At 37.2% G+C, this 22,244-nt stretch overlaps 2 protein-coding genes across 2 annotated transcripts in view; one reads left to right on the top strand and one right to left on the bottom strand.

Annotated features, from left to right (window-relative positions):
* LOC129944529 (nuclear migration protein nudC) overlaps positions 1-20,388 on the bottom strand; it is a 40,941-nt gene extending 20,553 nt beyond the window's left edge. Inside the window, exons 1-4 of the mRNA XM_056054018.1 lie at positions 20,155-20,388; positions 20,016-20,093; positions 19,753-19,955; positions 19,547-19,694 (exon numbers count right to left, since the gene is read on the bottom strand). Coding sequence (XP_055909993.1) covers positions 19,547-19,694; positions 19,753-19,955; positions 20,016-20,093; positions 20,155-20,229 — 504 coding nt within the window. The 5' untranslated portion in view covers positions 20,230-20,388. The remainder of the gene's footprint in view (positions 1-19,546; positions 19,695-19,752; positions 19,956-20,015; positions 20,094-20,154) is intronic.
* Positions 14,443-17,121, top strand: LOC129944528 (uncharacterized). Its single transcript, XM_056054017.1, has 2 exons — positions 14,443-14,648; positions 15,184-17,121. Exon 2 carries the CDS (start codon positions 15,625-15,627, stop codon positions 16,996-16,998), a length of 1,374 nt encoding a protein of 457 aa, XP_055909992.1. The 5' UTR covers positions 14,443-14,648; positions 15,184-15,624; the 3' UTR covers positions 16,999-17,121.
* Positions 20,389-22,244: the final 1,856 nt, after the last annotated feature.

The raw sequence follows: 22,244 nt of genomic DNA, 5'->3' as shown, positions 1-22,244 counted from the left end.
ATCCAAAACAAATTTATAGACCCGGTAAATGGTAAATCATAATATTATGAAATGTTTGTTTGTTTTGTTTAATTTAAACAAAATATGTCTCAAACAATTTAGTTAAGACCTTGAAAGTAAATTTAAATAAAAAGGTTTGGTTGGTAAGCAAGTTTTTAGTTCGACTGCCCGCAATTCAATACTCGTTTGGAAAGTATCGCAAGATCAAAAAATACTTGCACTATCGTCGTCTGGCAATTTCAAAATTTGCGAAATCTGACGAACTACTGTCTTGAAATTTTTAAAACTCGTTTGCGATAGTTTTAAATGTTATAAGTGATGTTTATTTTATATTATACGATGTTTATTTTGTTTATCTAGTTTTTGCTTAACAATTTAGCTGTAGAGATTTAGGATCGAAACTCAAGATGTATGTATGCGCAAATAAGACACAAAAGTTGCATTAATTGTGACCTTGTAATAGGTCTTAAGGTGTTACACTAATAGGTTAGATTAGGTTAGGTTAAAGTGGCTGTCCAAGATGGAAACGGACACACTTAGGCCAGTTTAATGGCCCGTTGTGATACCACATGATTCTTTGGGGTTCCTCCTAAGCTCAATGGAACCAGTTTGAGTCTCTAACGAAACGTGATAGGCTGATTATTCTGATTTGATTTAGATCGTTAAAGATCGTCCATACAGCTTCTGCAAAAGTCATTTGAGAATACGCCTAGTCCCGTGGCGTGCTTTCCTATTAGACAGTGTCTGGTTATGACACCTAATATCGAGCTTATATGCGATCTGCGATCAGCAAGCACCTTGAACGTTTTAAATCCAGTGTTGGCCAGATGTTCTTTGTGACTTGACACGTGGTGATGTTGTTTTGTCAGGGGCCTGCCCTCCTCACAGCGTCATGCATTAGCAACAATTTACAAGCAGCGATTGGTATGCCAGTACTTACCAAACGTGGTATCATGGGCTGTACTGTACCGTTCCTGGCGAGTTCATCTGCCTTACAGTTACCTGGAATGTTTCTATGGCCCGGCACACAGCAAAGGTGAATATTAAACTGTTGTGCCATCAGATGATCGACAGTTATGGACTGTTATAGAGTTTGTAGAGCCAGAGTCCAGAGATTTGATAGCGGCCTTACTATCTGAGAAAATACGGATATCAGACGTTGATATAATCTGGTAATTTCCGTCGAGTCGAATTGCAGTTGGGGAATGGTGTAGTCTGTGTGCTTTGGAATTGATTCTAAATACCTAAGAAATACGGAGTTGCCAATGTTATTGTTAGTATACTGCGACGAAGCTTTGAGGCGAATACCAGAGCTTGCAGCTATTTGTTTGCCAAAAATGTCAAGAGGTGTTAGGTAGAGTAAGATGTTCAAACTGAACGTTGGACTTTATTTAGCTTATCCCTGTTTATACCTTTCTCTAAAACTGTCCACCATACTACCACATCGTACATTAAAATCGGTCTGATTACCGATATGTATAGCCAATGCGTGATTCTGAGTTCTAATGCAATTATGATAAGCCACTGATCGTAGTTTGACACTTGCTATAAGCTTACTACTTTCTGAAATTCTGAAGCTTATTTGCAAGAATAGAGAGCTACAGTAGCTTTTTTGATTTTTTCCTGTACGTTCCGTTTCCAATTTAGTTTTTTATCCAAGACAAGACCCAGGTATTTAGCCTCGTCTGAGAATTTTAATTGGATCTCTTTAATAAGGGGAGGGTTGACAAATGGAATTTTGTATCTCCTCGAAAATAAGACCAGATCGGTTTTGTGTGGGTTAACACCCAGTTCACACCGATCAGCCCAAAGTATTAGTCAGTCCAAGGCATTTTGTAAGAGTTCTTTTAGGATGTTAAGATGCTTTCCTGAAACTGCTATAGCAACGTCGTCCGCATAGGCTATCATTCTGAAACCCTCCGCATCCAGACTAGTTAGGATTTCATTCACCACTAGGTTTCAGAGGATAGGGGATAGAACACCACCTTGCGGTGTCCCTTTACTAACGAATCGTCTACTAGAAGAGTTGCCCAGTTTTGAGTTTATTATTCTGCTAGTTAGCATTAAATGAATTAACTTTCGAAGCGAACTCTCTATATTTAGAGATGTTAGTGCAGATCTGATTGCAGATGTGTCCACGTTGTTCAAGGCACCTTCGATGTCAAGGAAAGCAACCATAGTTAACTCTTTATGATGGAGGGAAAATTCGATTATACGTGCTAAAGTGTGTAACGCTGTTTCCACCGATTTACCTTTACAGTAGGCATGTTGAGACGAAGACAGAAGTCTTGTATCAATACTTGCCCTTAAATGGATATCAATCAATCTTTCCAAGGTTTTAAGAAGGAATGATGATAGACTTATAGGTCGTAGATCTTTAGGATTGACTTGGGGGCATTTACCTGCTTTAGGTATAAAAATAACTTTAACTTCTCTCCATGCCGAGGGAACATGGACCAGGTAAAGACAGCTGGTAAAAATTGCCTCAAGGATTGGTGCAATTATGTCAGAAGTCTTTTGTAACTCGGCTGGAATTATTCCATCTGGTCCTGCAGATTTAAATAGTTTGAAGCTGTTGAGAGCCCATTGTAGCTTGTCCCTTGTGATCAGACCTTGTGGATATGTTGTATTGGGACTTGAACGCATACAACCGTTGCAAGTCTCGGTAAGAGAACTACCAGGAAAATGAGTATCCACTAGTAAGTTCAGCGATTCATTACTTGAATTTGTCCAGGAGCCATCTGCATTTTTCAAGCAGCTTGGCATCGCTGGATTAGTTGAAAAAAATTTCCGTAACCTAGAGGCTTCAGAAGTTTCTTTTATCGTGCCACAGAAGGATCGCCAAGAAGATCGCTTAGATTTCCTTAGTGCCTTCTTGTAAATTCTTAGGGATTCATTGTAAGAGTCCCAGTGAGATGCTAGTCTTGCGGCTTTGACTCGGTTGAAAAGTTTCCTGCATTCATTCCTGAGCGAGTCAAGCTCTGAGGCCCACCATTGTGGTTTCCTCTTTCGTCTTATGTATATAAGTGGACAAGCAATTTCCAGCGATCTGTTCAAAACTGAGGTGAGGTCATTGACTTTGTTGTCAAGTTCATTGGAATTTGAAGAAGGTTTTAGTAAACTTTGTAACGAGTTTCTGTATGAAACCCAGTCAGTTTTCCGATAATTTCGAAAAGTCAATGGGTTCGGGTTTACATCCACATTGATATTGAACTGGATATATCTATGATCAGGGAACGAGTGTTCTTGGGATACTTTCCAGTCCAAGATCATATGGTGTATAGTATCTGAGACAAGAGTTATGTCTAAGACTTCTTGTCGAGTTTTAGTTATGAAGATTGGTTCATTTCCAACATTACTTACTTAGAGGTTAGTACCAAGAATATAATAATACATAATACAAAATAAAACACTGATAGGACTTATACAAAAGTTTACTTTGAAAAGAACTTAAAACCATGTCAACATAGAGATATCTAAGGGAAATAGCACAAAAATTGCTTGGAATAGAAATTATTAAAATTAGTTATAAGAACGTTCATAAAACCTTTTTTGTGATATTCTAGGCTAATCTTAACGATCATTTTTGTATACAACAGATAAAAAAAGAAGTATACAAATCGGCCCTTAAAAAAGAAATAAACCTGCCTGGGGTCTAACTTGGTAACAGTTTAAAAGGCTACATTATAATAATAAGATAATAAATTATCATAAAATTGTGTTTTTTTTGCCAAGATATAAACTTTTTTTTTTATTTTATGTTTTTTGGTCCACCCTTAGAGTGAAACCAGTCGTTAATGGCACGGAGCTTTGAGAAATCTTTGAACAAGCAAAACATGAATTGGAATTCAAAACTAAAAAAATATTATTTCCATAATAAGAACATTATTGAATTAATTATCCATGGAGCTGTCATGGATAAGAGAAATTATTTTAAACAGGTCTTTTATTAGTGGAGTAAAATTGTATCATAGGTCCTTAACCTGTACTTCTCGGGCCAAACAGGATTAAAAAAGAAAACACAGAATGAATTTGTTTTAGCTTGTTCAAGTTTTGTTTTCTATTCTATTTACCATAGGTGAAAACCTTTTATAGCGAGTTTTTTTCAACTCAAACTCAAATTACTACTACTCAAACTGTGTAGAATCAAAACTTATCTTTGCTAGTTAGGTATGAACAACGTTTTTACAATCGTGCAAATTTATTTCCAAAATTCGTCTTCTTGAGCAAGGCTTTAATCGACAAATTATTTCGTTTCTAAATTAATGTCAATTTTAACAAGTAGAATAATAATTGTCGTTTTTAATAAAAATTAAAGTTGGTCCGATTTACATGCTTTAAATCCGAAACCGTTGCCAACATTTTCGTGACATTGATCATGAAAAATAGTCCCAACAATACAACGAAACTAGCCATACAGTGTTTTTCAATACAATTTCGTTCTAGATTAGAAGTTGGGCTCGTAATTGTAAGTTACATTTAAATTAATCTACTTTGAATGTTATTTTCCAGCAGCGATAAATACGAATTATAAAAATGGTATAACAATAATTTGCAAACATAAAATGCACGACTGGGTCGCACGAACTTGCTCCTGTATGCAAGTCTGTACCTATATAAGATTAAAAAAAAATTAAAAATAAGTTTGTCTTCAAAGATAAAAATGCTATTTGATTTGTCAAAAAAACCGCGCGATTCATCCCAAGACACAACTCATCCTAGGAAAACTCATCAGTTAAATGAAAAATTCTTTTAAGCATACTTAACGAAAACAATTGTTTGTGTATTCAACTAGTTCGTTCAAAGCTTTTTCCTTTGGATAGCTTTATTTTAATATCATATTAGAAGAACCAGGATGGAAAATAAATTATCTGAAGATAAGAGAGAGGAAGAACATGTATGTTTAAATTGTAAAGCGATCGCCTATTGGTACGGATAGAGAATAGTTCATTAGCGTTACCAGCTTTATGCAGATAGATAGATAAAGACATGTTTATGGAGATAATGAAGGAATGTTATTGGTACGTAGAAGGTACTTGCTACAATTCAATCAAATTCCTTCTGACCGACAAGTTTTCAGTGCAAACACGGAGTTATTACGTTCAGTTTATTTTTTTCGTTAATGATTAAAAATAGAAACTAGCATTCGAATAGGTACAAGAAATTGCTATTCATGTATTGTTTACAGTCAGGCTCTTGTGTGTTTTGGATTTTAGTTATGAAGTGACACGTAAGCAGTAGTTGTAGAGGTTGTACGTAATACCTATGTATATAGGTATATGTTGAAAAAGTGATTCTAATAGAAAATACATATACAGTACAGCCTCGCTAGTCCGGACACTCGCTAGCCCGGATACTTCAGTAGTCCGGACACCTCTATGTTTCGGACACTTTCAAAAGCTTACCTCTGCAGTCCGAACAGCGCCAGCGTATTAAAATGCTTATGTACAATTGTACAATACACCTACATATATTATTTGTCTCTGTTTCTTTAAAAAAAGTTTGTTCATACGATTCCGGGGAATCACCCAGCGGTAGAAGAAGCATGGTTCATCCAACAAAGAAATCATCATGTGCCAATTTCAACAGATTTGATTCAAATCAAAGCCAAATTCTTTTACAAAGAGATGGCAGGTAAGGAAGATTTTGCAGCAAGTTCTGGTTGGTTAGGAAAATTCAAATTGCGACATGGAATTCGATGCCTTAAGATTTGTGGCGGAAAAGTATCCAGAGACTTTGCTGCTGTTAAGCCTTTTCAAGAAAAATCTTTAAAACTGATTCAAGAAATGAACATAAGTGAAGAACAGGTATATAATGCTGATGAGTCAGCTGCCTTTTCGAGGGTGCCTTCCGGGGACGACATGGGTTCATGCGAATGAAAAATCTGCTCCTGGTTATCGGAAAATCTGTTAATTCGAGGGCTTCTAAAAACCTAAATCTTCCAGTAGCATATAAAGCTACCAAAAAAGTCTGGATGTCTACAACGATTTTTTTGATTGGTTCAAGAATCATTTTATTCCAAGTGTGAAAAAGTTTTTGAGAGAGATTAACATGCCGTTGAAAGCACTTTTTTTTGGATAATATGGGCCATTATCCTAAAGAAGACGAAATAAACTTTGATCCGAACTTCGGAGTCTTGTTCTTACCGCCTAATTGTACAGCAATATTGCAGTCGATGGATCAAAATTTAATTCAGAATATAAAGGTAGCATACAGAAAGCAGCTATTGACCCACATTCTACTGGAAGATGATAAAAACAGTCTTAAAAAAATCAATTTGCGAGATGCTGTTTAATTTTTAGATTCAGCTTAGAAAGGTATCGGAGAGAAAAATATTAAAAAGAGTTGGTCAATATCATGGCCAGAACTAGCATCCCAATGGAATGATGAAGACCTTATACCACTTTCACAGTTACGCCAACAAATTGATTCGGATTCTTCGCTTGCTGATTTAAATAGAATTCATGCCATGATAAGAACAACTGATCCGAATGGTGACGCGTCCACATATGCATTTAATAAATGGGCAACTGGTCAAAATAAAGTCTCCTACGACTTTTCTGATAATGACATTATTCAGTCCGCTTTACAAATCCAACAAAATGTTACTGAAGCTGAAGACAGTGAATATGAAAATGTGAACAAAGAAGTTTCAAAAATTTCAAACAATGAAGCAAGGAAGACATTTGCCAAGGGCATTCAGTGGGCCGAACAAAGTAATGCATCTCAAATGGATATCCTTCTCCTAAAGAGGTTACGAGAAAAAGCTGAGAAGATGTTTTTAGATAAATCGTTCCAACCAAAAATTAACACGTGCTTTCCTAATCTTTAAAAAAAAATTAAAATGCTTTCATATGTCTTACATACGTACATGTATATATTTAAATTATGTGTATATGTTCTTTTATTTGTAATAAAAAGGTTTTGAAAAGTTTTCGGTTGTTCATTGTATTTAATATTGTCTCTATTGTCCGGACATTTCGCTATTCCGGAAACGGTAGAAACCTTATGTGTCCGGACTAGCGAGGCTGTACTGTACTCTTTCTGGCCCGTTTCCTTAACTTGAACTAAGTATTTATTCTATATAAAATAGGGGAAGGCATGTAAAATATGTATGCGTGAAACAACCTTATTCATAAGGAATAATATTTTAAAATCATATATACAAAGGTATCAAGAAAATACTTCTTGATAGACACTTTAAAATAGATTCTTGATTAAACATATCATATTCGTCAATCCGATGCAGTGGCGCTACACGTCCATCGTTGGTATTTATAATAGTTACATTTATAAAAATACATAAATATGTATACCAAATGCATTAATTTTCATAAAAGATAGAAAGGATAATCAAAATTTTGTCATAATAATGCGCTTTTTCGGGCTCATGCACAGTGAGATGGAAGGGGGTTAGAGAGCGGAGAGAGGTGTTTCCACTAAAGCATCTCTCCTTATCCAGACGGCAGCGGACGAATTCTCGAGATGGAATCAAGGGTGGCGTCTACAGTGCCAGTAAGGTTGAACTACTTAGTGAACACCTTATAGGGCTTCTTCGACTCATTCGGAGCCCAGGCCTGTAAGGAGCGGCTTATCCGGCTCCCCGTCATTGGAGTTATACTAAGGATCTGGCTCTCCAGGTAGGGGTTAGTGCCGTCGGGGTGAATTCCTGGCCACGTAAACAATACCTTTAGTTGTGAATCACCAACAAGCCTCGGATACGGACGGATTCACTGTTGACAACCCACGCAAACAAAATAAGTACAACGAACTTTGGATCTGTACGTGGAATGTTAGGTCCCTTAACTGCTGCAAGGCAGATATTACCGCCATCCAAGAAGTGCGATGGGATGGACCGGGCAAACGCAAACTAAAAGACTGCTACGGCGCGGCGACTGCTATCGAGAACAAAGACAGCGTCTGTTTGGGCGTGGATTTGTTGTTGGAACTAGACTCAGGCAATAAGTCTTGAGTTTCAACAGTTTGAGCGAGTGCTTCACGACAATCCGCATCAAGGCTAAATTCGCCAACATAAGCCTCATATGCGCACATGCCCCAACAGAGGAGAAAGATGAAGACACCAAAGACATATTCTTCGAGCTCTTGGACAAGACATATGAGCAGCGCCTTGGTTATGACATTAAAATTTTCTAGGAAGAGAAGACATCTTTGGTGGCATAATCGAGAGAAACAGCCTGCACGACACCACCTCCGACAACTTATTCAGGCTGGTCGATTTTGCTGCAGGGCGAGACGTTCTGGTAGCTAGTACGCAGTTCACACATCTCAATATCCACAAGGGGACATGGATATCTCCTGATCAATCAACCGTCAACCAGATTGACCACATTGCGATCGAGGCACGACACTTCTCCAGTATACAGGATATCCGAACAACCCGAGGGGCCGACTCTGACTACTAAAACAAGGAAGTACTGTGAGAAGATTCGACGTTAGACGGCTAAATCGCAAGAGACTGCCATGTCCTTTTCCAATCGAGTCTCTAATAACCTCTTAAGGAGTCCTATGCTGCCTGCATTAAGCATTAAAAACCAGTGGCAACATTGCCTTGCAGCCATCAGAGATGCCGCCTCTGAAGTGCTAGGTTTCACACGGCCACCACCTACCCGACCTCGACGAAGTGAAGATAGCTATATCTAAACTGAAGTCAAACAAAGCTGCTGGGGCTGACGGCATAGCTGCCGAACTATTCAAAGCAGCAGTCGATGACTTGGTAGGGTGCATACACCAACTCATTTGCAAAATATGGTCGGAGGAAAGCATGCCCGATGAGTGGAATCTCAGCATAGTGTGCCAGATACATAAGAAAGAAGACCCTCTAAACTGCAGTCTCGTTAAAACTGCATATAAGATCCTCTCTTCCGTATTATGTGAACGTCTGAAGCCGTTCGTCAACAACCTGATTGGTCCTTATCAGTGTGTCTTCGGACCAGGAAAGTCCACCATAGACCAAATATTCACACTACGGCAGATCTTGGAAAAAACCTAGAAACTTCAAATCGATCCCCACCATCTCTTTATCGATTTAAAGCCGCGTAAGACAGCATCCATAGGGAAGAGCTCTACAGAGCCATGTCTAGTTTTGGCAACCCTGTCCAACTTATCCGTTTGCGCAGAATGACAATGGAGAATGCACGCTGCTCTATCAAGGTCGGAAAAGATCTCACCGATGCATTTGATGTCAAAAAAGGTTCTATACAAGGCGATGCACTGTCATGCGACTTCTTCAACATCGTTCTGGAAAGAATTGTGCAAAACTCAACCGTCAACACTAGAGGCACAATCTTCCAAAGGTCCATCCAATTACTCGGATACACAGATGATATTGACATAATTGGAAGATCAGAGATTGATGTCTGTGGAGCGTCTTTGAGCATTGCTACGGAAGCGAAGAAGATTGGTTCAGTGGTCAATGAGGGCAAGACCAAGTATATGCTGTCATCAAAAAAGGACATTGAACGACGACGTATTGAACAAAATGTCACCATGGACAGCTATAACTTTGAAGTAGTTAAGGACTTTGTCTATCTAGGCACCGCTATTAACTCAGACAACGACACCAGCGCTGAAATCAAACGAAGAATAACTCTTGCAAATCGATGCTTTTTTGGACGGGTGATTTTCGGTCCCGTACGCATAGATGGAGAATGGAGGAGAAGATATAACGACGAAATGTAAGGGTTGTACAGCGACTCTGACCTAGTTAGCAGAATTAAAGTCAAACTGCTTAGATGGCTAGGTCATGTAGAGCGAATGGACATCAACGATCCAGCCCGGAAGGTCTTCAAATCCAATCCCGAGGGACGGCGCAATAGATGAAGACCGCTATTCAGGTGGCGCACCTAGGTGGGAGAGTACCTCAACCAACTTGGTTGGTTGAGGACCAGGTCCGCCCGGACTGAAGCGCCATCTTAAGTAAGTAAGTAAGTAGTTCTTCAAAGCTTGGCAAATTTTTATATTTTATTTGTTATGTAAAACAGCTGAATAGATTGCTCTATGTTGGTACTTTTTTTGACATAAACATTGTGTAACTAAAATGTATAGCAGCATTTTTTATAAATGGGAATTTTCGCAACGTTACATAGAGCCTACATAAATACTTATGCACTGCATAACTATTCATCTCTTTAGCGAATAATATAAAATAAGTCTTTTTCATGCATCTAAAACCCAGGTATTTCTTGTAAGTCGTCTTGGAATAAAACGTTATTTTTTTTAAAAACACAATCAACTGATATCGTCAATAGACTGTCACAAGAGATCAAAGATCTACGTCTGGACTTTGTAAAACGTTTCGAACAAATCGAAAAAAACGTGACCACCTACATGAAAAACACAGAGCGAATTGAGAGAATGGAATCCCATCACTTGACTGTTGTAAATGAACTTAAAGATGACTTAGCTGATCTACAACAATGATGTGACTTGTCTGAACGAAAGGAGGTTGCATTTGATGCTGTTCTTCTCGGTATACTTCAACTGCCAAACGAAGACTTTCAATCTGTCTTAAACCGCATCTGCCATGCGGTTGACTGTGTACCTCCGACTGTAAAAGCTGCTTTCCGACTGCAACTTAAAAATAATAACATCCACGACGCTCCGATCATACTTAAATTTAGTTCATGCAAGCTTAACACCTAAAAACCGATTTTTCCTCCAGCAAGCAATGCGTCTCAAATATTGCTGTGTTCTCACTAAAGTGTATACTCGCTCTGGTTCTGTTTACGTTAAAGAGAGCGAAGAAGGAGAGACAATACACATCAACAACGATACAACATTGAAAACTATACTGGCTGCCTCTGGTGTGACAGGCAGTCAAGAAGAAGAAGAATTTCAACAGCACTCAATATGATGAACCAATTTTTATTGTATGAAATATTATTTCTTTTACTATTACTATTACCTTTCACTTTTTCTATTTTTCCTCTTATTATGCTCTATCTTATTTTCGTTTTTCACCAATGTATATTTATTATTGCTACCATATGGAAACCCTTTTGTAAAAGTTGTTGCTTTTGTTCCTCATCATATTATATGTACCTATGTTACTTAGATCTCGCCTTATAACTACTCGTTTCAGAGTTGAGTGAACGATTTGGTGGGCTCCATAGGATACACCAGTGATGTTATATAGTGATCTTAACTTGGCGACCTGACGGTTTCAAGGTTGTTCATATCAATGCTCAGAGTTTGATGAAAAAGATTGATGTATTTAGATTACTTTTTGAAGATTCACATATCGACGCGAGCTGTGTTTCAGAAACGTGGTTCTCTGCACATGTGAAAGATTCATCATACTCTCTAATGGATATAGGATCTTCCGTTGCTATATATGTTAAGGAAAACCTTATCTGTAAGAAGTTATACTTTTCGTCACCCAGATCTTCTTGTGAGTATTTGTTTTTGGAGGTTAAAGGCAGTGAACTATCTATAGACCTAATAGGTATATCGATTTGGAACAAATCTATAGAGTTATTGAAGAAATTACTGTTCAAACGTTATTATATGCGGTGACTTTAACTGTGACCATTTAACTGACAAAAGGTTAATTGAAAACATGAGATCCTTTGACTTGCACTCAGTGAACAATACTCAACCTACCCACTTTTCCCAGTTTTCCTGTACGCTACTAGACCACTACTATGTAAGTGAAAAGGATAGAGTACTGTTATATGATCAGCTTGAAACACCAGTTTTTTCTAGACATGATCTTATTTTCTAGATTTCTAGAATTCAGTTTAGAGATCTTAAAAATATCAATAAAACACATCTTGAAAATGATATAAACATGATAGCATGGAATGATATCTTCCTAATGCCTTCACCAAATGACCAAGTCGAGTTTCTAAACACAAATATTAATATTTTATTTGATCGACACGTTCCATTGTAAGCACAAACTAGAATCCGCGAAAATAAACAATGGTTTACTAGTAGGATTAAAGAACTTATAAATCACCGTGATCTAGTATACCGACGCTGGAAACGGTTCCGTGTTTACGAGCTCGGTGATTTGTATAAATCATTGCGAAATAAAGTAGTTCAAGAAGTAATACACGCAAAAGTACAGTTCTACTCTAACCGTCTAGAACTAAAATCGCATAGTCGTAAAATATCTAACAACCTCCGTAAGCTAGGAATAGGCAAACAAAGAAATAATTTTCCAGCTGAATTGAATATTAATGAGCTAAACAGTAAATTTGTTTCTACACCTATAATAACTCTAAGAGACCATGTATCTCTTAATATCATACCTCCACCTTCTACAGACACTTTGCTCAATTTCGATTGTGTGAACGCCTTAGACATAGTTGAAAGTTGCATAAGTATAAAGTCCAATGCCACTGGTGCTGATGATTTGAATCCTATATTTATTGAAGCTATTCTTCCTTTGCTTCTACCCTATTTTACACATGTAATAAATTCAATCCTTACGACTGGCATTTTCCCACATCAATGGAAAAAAGCAAAAATAATTCCCACCCCCAAAAACTCAATCTGCAATGAATTTAATTTAGACCAATTTCAATACTTTCATTTCTGTCTAAGGTCTGTGAAAGGATAATGCAAAAACAATTAAGCAACTTCGTCAGTCGCAACAACCTTTTAGTCGATGTTCAATCAGGTTTTCGTTCACACCATAGCTGTATAACGGCACTTACTAAAATAATTGAAGACATAAGGACTAAACTCGATATCGAAAATGTAACTTTTTTAGTTCTATTAGACTTTTCAAAAGCAATCGACATGGTGAATCACTCGATACTTCTGAATAAACTGCGTCACAGATTCAATATATCTTCAGAAGCTATTAAACTACTTTCTTCCTTTTTGAATGATAGAAAGAAAGCCGTTTTCTTAAATGGAAATCTCTTCGATTTTCTTCCGGTTCAACAAGGAGTTCCTTAAGGACCAATTTTATCCCCCCTTCTATTCTCATTATATGTGAATGAAATCGGTTTCATTATAAATGAAGTATCAAAACATTTTTATGCAGATGACATTCAAATTTACAAAAGCTGTCCTTTGGGTTTAATTGAAGACTGTGCTTTCAGCTTGAACCAAGAACTAGAAAAGATATCCTACTGGGCGTAGTGCAATGGGTTGGTTCACAACAAATGCAAATGCCTGGTTATATTAAGAAAAGAATTAGACTCAACAAATCTTCCTTCCATATTTCTAAACCAGAACCCATTAGAATTCGTAAATTCTAGTAAAAATCTAGGAGTAATCTTCAATAAAACATTTACCTGGAATGACCACATCAACCAATTAATAGGTAAAACTTATGGAACGCTTAGAACGCTGTGGACCGCCCAAAACATCACTCCATTTAAAACCAGACTAATGCTTGCAAGGACCCTTGCAATACCTGTTCTCACTCATGGATGCGAATTTTTTTACAACTGCGATTCCATCAGCAAACATAAATTAAATATAGCATTCAATAGTATCATTCGATACATCTTTGGCTTAAGAAGGTAAGACCATATTTCACATTTGCAAGAGATTTCGCTTAGTATGCCTTTTAATGACTTCATGAAGCTTCGAACATTGATACTGTTTTTTTTAAAATCATGAAAACACGCCAACCAGCTTATCTGTTTGAAAAAATCAGAATGTCAACATCGAATAGATCGACATCGGTAATTTGTCACGCTTTTCGTGTTTGACCTCAGAAAGGCAATTTTACATCGCTGCATGTCGCCTCTAGAACTCACTTCCAACTCATTTACGGGATATAAGTGATATACATATTTTCCAAAAAAGTATTAGAATCTTCTTTTCGAACCAAAGCAAATAACTTAACTTAATGAACTATCTTCTCTTCTTAACTTTAACTAACTTAACTATCTTTTCGTTCTTCTATTTCTATTATTTCTATTTTAACGTCAATTAATATTTTATTTATAAATTATTGTTATTTTCTTTTTTGTATATAATTTAGTTTTATATTATTTTCTTACTTAATTTAGAAGATATCTATTATCTTACTGTGTAAGCGTTATAAATGAATAAACTGAAACTGAAACACTTTGTATGATTTTTCTCCTTTGATTATCAGGAAAGAAATTTGACTCAATAATTTTGCGAGACCTGCATCTCCTTTGTGGGTAATAGGTAGACCAAAATTACAATTCTCCTTTGTTTACAAATTGATTTCTTTGTAGGTTAACAGTTTTGTTTCTATAGCTACTTAATGAAATTAACTGAAATAAATCCTTTATGAGTTACCTTTTTTTTTTGAATAGACAAACCCATTAAAACTCAAATTTTTCCTTTTCCTATTGCCCATTAATAACTATTCAGTAGTGAAACATTATTTTGTTCAATCATCATAGGTTTAAAAATTCATAAATAACCTTCATCTGCTTTAAAAATGCCTTCCTTAAACTTCTCTGTTTAGACTCCCACTGTAGTATCTGGCAGTATTGTTTAAATGCCAGAAATGTATTACCTGGCAACACTTGTGAAATGTCAGGAATGAATGGAACAAATAAAGATGATTTTTTTACTTTGTACACTACCACGGTGATAAGCAGACGCATTTCTTATTTATCAAATGAAGGATACTACATTTGGCGACGAGGAGCAGACGCACCCACGAAAGGAGATACTAACAAAAAGTAAGTACATACAATCTAATGCGGCTTAATTTTAAGCGCAAAATAGTTGAATTCGTTGATATCTGATTCATTAACAATGAATAGATTGCTCGGAAGATGGAGCATTGAAAAAAAAAAATCGCTGGTTCAACAATGTGTTTGGAACAGGAGAAAGATGTTGTAAGCTCAAATGTTGGAGCATTGAAAATACTCGCTGTTGCATTTTGCAGCAGGAAAAAGATGTTGTTGGCTCGAAAGATGGAGCATTGAAAAGTCTGGTTCAATCATTTTGGACAGAAAAAAAAAAAAAAAAGAAAGAAGTTGTCTGCTCGAATGATGGAGCGTTGTCTTAAAAAAAAAAATGAAAATGTGTGAGTGGAAAAGAGAGCGCCTGTGTTTGGTCGGTGAATGAAGTTGACGGCCATGCGATTAGTTTCTGGAATGTTCATATAAGCTGAATCAGATATCAGCCATTTTGTTTTGAAATTTTGCAGAAAACGAATTCGTTCGTATTGGGTTTCCAAATATTGGCTGATGATTTATTGTTAAATTTCAGAAATGCTACGAACACGGTTGACAGATGGTCCACCACCGTTTGATTTCAAGGCAGATGGAAATTGCGGTGGTGAATGGAGAAAATGGTTGCGTAGTTTTGAAATTTTTGCCCAAGCAAACTCGATGGAAAACGGCACAAAGAAATTGAATTGGATGTTGCATTATGGTGGCGAGAAGGTGCAAACAGTTTATTATTCGCTGCCAGAAGTTAAAACTACAAACGAACGCAGAGGGCCATTGGCTTCTGGTTATGTCTTTGAACAGAAAGACGAGTACGAACAAGCGGTTGTAAGACTCTGTGCATTTTTTGAGCCAAAACAAAATATTTCGTACGAAAGACACATTTTCCGACAAATGAAGCAAACAAAGGGTGAAAGAATCGATATGTTCACAATGCGCTTGCGGGAACAAGCTGAGCGCTGCGATTTTCGTGAACAGCTTGATGAAACCATTCGTGATCAGATCACCAGTGGCTGCCATTCTGACAAATTACGACAGAAAATTCTTGAACGGGGTGACGAGAGATTGGAACAAATCGTTAAAATGGCACGGATTTTTGAAGCGGTGGCACAGCAACAGAAAATGTTTGGAAAACGCAATTGTCGATAATGTCAGTTCAATAATGGCAGACCAGGCAAAAGGAGAAAGCGTTTGCAAGATTGATGTGAGACCGAAGTTTACAGGCTATCGGAGACTGAATCTGAACAAAAGCTTCAGTTATTCCATTATATGTGGCCGGTGTGGATCGAAAGGTCACAAAGCATCGGATGCCAGTTGTCCAGCTAAAGGAAAGACGTGTCACGCGTGTGGTCTAAAGGATCATTTCTCAAGGTGCTGTTTTCGTCGTGAATCTGCCAGTCAGAATAGTTTCACTGGTAAGCGAAGGAACAGTAAGCCGGACATTGAGCAAGCAAACAACAAACTCAAGCGAGAAAACGTACAAATGGTTGACACGGGTTCTAAGCTTGGTTGTAAAAATATTGAAGACGAGTATGATGACATTTTCTGTATTGACTCAAATGAAAAGGAAAATTCAGACATTTTCTCCATCGACTCAAATGATGAAGGTAACAAGATCTGGTGTACTATTGGTGGTATTGAAATCGAGTTAATCGTGGACTCGGGTGTCCGATACAATGTTATTGACAAGCTGTCATGGCTGGATTTGAATGCAAAGAACATTGTGATAGTGCACAAGCAGAAGGAGGTGGATATCGATTTTCGGGCTTATGGGGGGTATCCACTCAAGTTCATCGGAATGTTCACCGCTGTCATCAAGGCAGGAAAAAGCGAAAGTTTGGCAAAATTTTACGTGGCAAATGAACTAGGAAAAGTGTTGCTGGGATATGAAACAGGATATGCTCTCGGGGTACTGAAAATCGGAGTCAACCTTGGGTCCCAAGTCAGCGGCGTGAACGTCAATGCTATCAATTCAAATGAAATCGAGTGCGAATCGGTTGGTAAAATCAGAGTTGTGATGGTTGATATTCCAATCAGGTCGGATGTGAAGCCAGTAGCACAGCCATATCGGCGAGTCCCGGTTGCATTGGAAAAATTGGTTGATGAAAGAATTGATAAAATGCTGCGTGAAGGGATTATCGAGCAGGTGAACGGTGTTGCTAAGTGGGTGTCACCGCTGGTGATTGCACCTAAAGGAAAAGATGATGTCCGCATTTGTGTTGATATGCGCAGAGCAAACCTGGCAGTTGAGCGAGAAAACCACCCGTTGCCAACCATGGATGACTTTCTGCCTCATTTGTGCGAAGCGAAGTGGTTTTCAAAACTGGATGTTAAGCAAGCATATCACCAGGTTTAGTTGTAGTTTGTTCAATGGATTTTTGTTTTTTTTGTACTATCATTATTTTTTTTTTCTCTTCTCGCTGTTTCTCTCATGGTTAAGTTTTTGTGAAATTTTTAAAGGAGTTAATTAAATAAAAAAAAAAAAAAAAAAAAGTCTATATCTTTATTCTTATTTGTGGGATAAGATTTATTATATTTTGTTTGTAGGTTGAAATTTCACCTGAGTCAAGAGAAATTACCACTTTTATGACGCGGAAGGGACTTTTTCGGTACACTCGCCTAATGTTTGGAATAACGTGTGCACCTGAGATTTTCCAAAAGCTGATGGAGCAAATACTAATTGGGTGCGAAGGTGTTATAAGTTATATTGATGATATCGTGGTTTACGCACCAACTAAAGAGATTCATGATGTACGATTACGCAAAGTATTAGATCGCATACGGGAATACAACATAACATTAAACAAGGAAAAATGTAGATTTGGGGTGGAGGAAATTGAATTTTATGGACATATTTTATCAATGTCCGGAATAAAACCAAAACACGACAAAGTTGAAGCTGTGAAAGAATTTCGTACACCTGTTAGTGCTGAGGAAGTCCGGAGTTTTTTGGGTGTTGGAAAATTTATACCTAACCTGGCAACTTTTAGTGAAGCGTTGCGAAGACTTACGAAGAAAGAAGTCAGCTTTGAATGGGGCTCAGAACAACAATGGGCATTTGAAACACTTAAGCGAAATCTGATCAATTTACTGCTTGGGTACTATAATGTGAAATATCGCACACAAGTCGTAGCCGATGCTAGTCCAGTTGGTTTGGGAGCAGTATTGACGCAATTTCAACAAAGCGATGCACGAATTATAGCATATGCCAGTCGAAGCTTATCAGAATCGGAATTGAACTACGCCCAGACCGAAAAAGAAGCCCTTGCCTTGGTATGGGCTGTTGAACGGTTTCACTATTATCTATTTGGACGACATTTTGAATTGGTGACGGATCATAAGGCACTTGAAACTCTGTTTGGACCGAAATCAAAGCCATGCGCTCGAATAGAACGTTGGGTAATCAGGCTAATGTCATACAAGTTTACAGTGATATACAAGCCTGGAAAAACTAATATTGCCAATCCCCTGTCTCGTTTATCGATTGACACCAATGAGAAAGCTGATACGATCAATAAAACAGAAGAATATATCAGGTGGATTATGTCGTACGCTGAACCTAAAGCCATAACGCTGCTTGAAATTGAAGAGCTTTCTATAGGTGACGATGAAATACAAGCAGTAAAGAAAGCACTTAATGAAAATGAATGGACTGGTAAAGCATCGTTGTTCAAAGCATTCCAAATCGAGCTTTGTTTCACAGGCAACATTTTGCTTCGTGGTACTCGAATCGTTATGCCACAAATACTTCGAGAGAGAACTTTGCAATTGGGTCATGAAGGTCATCCAGGAATGACTGTTATGAAGCGGAGGCTTCGAGCAAAAGTATGGTGGCCAAAGATGGATACGCATGTGGAGGAGTTTGTGAAAAATTGCAGATGCTGTATTTTAGTGAGCGCACCATCTGCACCGGAGCCATTAAGAAGAACTGAGCTACCATCAGCTCCGTGGGAACATTTGGCAATTGATTTTCAGGGTCCGTTACCATCTGGTCACAATTTGCTGGTGGTCGTGGATTATTATAGTCGGTACTTCGAGGTTGATGTTATGAAAAACATTGATGCAGCCGAGACAATTAAGCACCTTGAATGCATTTTTGCTCGATTTGGTTTACCAATTTCCATAAAAGCAGACAATGGTCCTCAGCTTGTGTGTGAGGAGATTAAGAAATATTGTCGCATTAATAATATCCGATTGCAAAGTACGATACCATATTGGCCACAAGAATATGCTGATCGTAAGCGTCATGCAAAGACAAATGATGTCAAAGAAGGGGATGAAGTGGTAGTAAAACGGCAAATGATAACAAACAAATTAGCTACTAGATTCGAGCCCACAGTTTACAGAGTCACGGAACGAAAAGGATCGGAGGTAACTATCGAAAATGAGGCTACCGGCACTCGGTATCGGAGAAACGTCACACATGTTAAAAAGATTCCACCAAGCACGTCAACCCACTGCATAGCTACAACAACAACAAACATTACATCACCAACATCACAGGCAAACGCGGCACCAGAAGAAGACCCTTTGGACATACAGACATCGGCTAGAATCGCAAAAAAGAGAAACGTTCCACCGCATCTCCAGGGCTACGATTTGTCAATGGGAAAATAATTAATTATAAGTTGTACGCTTTGAATTTCAATAATTTGTATTTGATTATGAAAAAAAAAAAAAGGGAATAGATGTAGTATCTGGCAGTATTGTTTAAATGCCAGAAATGTATTACCTGGCAACACTTGTGAAATGTCAGGAATGAATGGAACAAATAAAGATGATTTTTTTACTTTGTACACTACCACGGTGATAAGCAGACGCATTTCTTATTTATCAAATGAAGGATACTACACCCACCATATTTAAGTTTAAGTTTCATTCGAACAAATCATACAAAAACTCACCTCAACATCCTGCAAAGTTTGAGTCCATGAATAATTCGCGAGGTCACAACCGTTGCCAGCGTTGGGCTTTAATTTTCCTTTCTCTGATTCTTCGACTTCCTCATCTGCTTTCTCATCGACACTTTCCGGCTCTGAATTTGATTGTTTCCTAGTAATTTATTATATTCAAAGGTTTGTATCATTTAAGAATAAATTCATTGTTATACTTTGCTTGTTCTTCCTTTATTATTTGAGCTGCTTCCTCATCTGTTATTTCACTTATTTGTGACTCGTTGGCCTTCTCTTCAGCTTCCTTTTTCTTGCGTAAAATTTCTTTACGTTTTTTTTCGGTTTCCTCTCGTTCCTTGATCTTTTGTTTCTCTATTGCTTCAGCTTTTGCTCCAGCTGTTCGGAATGCAGTCAATAGCACCTACAAAAATACAAAAATTATGCCCGTACTCAAGGATTAATAATTTGATTCTAATATTACTTTCTCCCATTGCTCCTGTGGTACTCCAGTAAAGAAATCTGTTTTTCTTGCCAAGAAATTTGCTATTGTATTCAGAAACTAAGGAATATTGAAAAAGAAGAAATAAGAAAAAGATGATTTTGAGAAAGTGAGAACATACCGAAGATACTCCTTCTTTGTGCTGTTCGGCGATTCCTAAAAGAATAGCATCGAATACTTGTCCGTCATCTGCCATTGTTACAAAATAGGTTCCAGCCTAACTTATGAATGATTCAAGGATAAAAATTGAGTTTAGTTTGTACGAATTTTTAAAATTTAACTAAACAGCGTGTTGTTTCTTTTTTAAGAACTAAACTGTTGTCATGGATTTTCTGAATAATTTGAATATGTCATTCTGCTCCTGCGGCTGTCACATGTTAAATGTCAAGCAATGGAACATTCTCCATGTTTCTTTTCTCTGTATAGATTTCAGCGTCATCTAGGATCTGATAGGAGTACTGTCATCTTGTTTTAGACGATAATGTTCACTTGCAAATTGGACACTTTCGGTGACTAATTTTGTTTTGGTTTTGAAAGTAAATTTTCTTTTTCGAGCTGGAAACCACAAAAAATATATGACACGAAAACGAAGTTCGTTCTTTGAGTTCAGGTTTAAGTTTAAAATCCACTACATACTGAAGTCCAATCGTTTGTGTGTGAACTTAACTGAAGGTAATGGCTTGGTTAAAAGTTGATTCGCTTTGGGCCTTTTCCATAATCTTGACGCAATATTTAAAGTCTGATTAAATAGGTTGGTTTAAAATATTCATGAGCAGAATCAGAAATTGTTGGTCAATCAAATTGTTGAAGTGTGGAGATGAAGTTCTGTCAGAGAGAGGTTAACTGCCAAAAAATATGGAATTGTTTTTTGACAAAAATTGTCTGGTACTCAATGGCAAGTTAGGCTCCAGTTATAGCTATCATTGGTTTTCATTAATGAAAACAAGCACTGGAATTTTTTGGACAGGTCGTTTATAGCTATGATTAAAAATTTCCTGATTGAAATCCACCGAAAAATATTTACTGACAGAAATGTGTCATAAGAATTGAATGAAATTGAAACAGAAATCATTGGAACGATTCGTTCCATTGTTGGACATAAAAGAATCAGCTGTTCAAGAAAATAAAAAAACACATTTTTAGCTAAAAATAAATGCGCTATTTAACGTTTTTTTCTCAAGAAAAACCTTGTGCGATTTCCGATCGATCAGTATATAATTTTCACTCCTAATCCAAGGGAAACAACGTCAATTATCGATTCAAAAAATGTTCCGAATTGATTTCAATGATAGCTATAACGGTGCTTCCCTTGTATTAGAAATGAAAATTATAATTTGTTTGAGAAAAAAGTGTAAAAGCGCATTTATTGTTCTATTTTCCGGACGGAAATACATTTTCCTGAACAGCTGATACTTTTATGTTCAAAAGTGAAATGAATCGTTCCACTGATTTGTGGTCCAATTTCACACAATTCCAATTATAAGGAAATTTTTGTCAATGACGGAAATTTTTAAGGATTGCTATAAACGACTTGTCAATAAAATTCTAATGTTTGTTTTCAATGATGAAACCAATGATAGCTTTGATTTTCGCCGGAAAGTCTTGGTTACCAGTAGAAGGTTGATTATCTTTGAGCCTTTTCTACAATTCATGTGGTTCAAGATTTGTATTCATTTTTGTATTCGAATTTTTTTACCTGGCAGTTACGTGAAAGTAATCAGAAATTGTTGGGCTGACAAATTTTGAAGATTGGTGATGAACTCCGCTCAGAGAGATGTATGTATGTAGACTGCCAAAGAAGTATGGAACGGTTTCTTGGCAAAAATTGTCCGGCATTCAATTAATATGTTCTGTTATCCATAGGGACTTTATTTGAAGACAACTGCATACTTTGAACGTAAATTTTTACCTAGGCAACTACTTTGTTTGTCAAGTGTCATAAATTTCAAACTTAGAACTTTACTTGGCTACTTCCAAAAATATTATTGTCTACAAAACACTCAACTTTACCAAGGACGTTTTTACCTCCTCCCAAGGAAAAATATTTAAAGATCGTAATGCTCAATCAAGTCTTTGTTTTCCGTGCTTAGAAGGTCTATAACAAACCCCTTGGATTTAGTAGTTGTCGACGTTTGTATTCCTAGTCTTACAACGGTTAATGCGCTTAAGCTTAAAAATAGGCCAGTAACATTTTAGATGCCGAATAAAAGC

This window comes from Eupeodes corollae, chromosome 2, assembly GCF_945859685.1.
Source record: "Eupeodes corollae chromosome 2, idEupCoro1.1, whole genome shotgun sequence".
Lineage (NCBI taxonomy): Eukaryota > Metazoa > Arthropoda > Insecta > Diptera > Syrphidae > Eupeodes > Eupeodes corollae.
The sequence above is the reverse complement of the archived record's forward strand: the minus strand, read 5'-3'. Positions and strand labels throughout refer to the sequence as shown.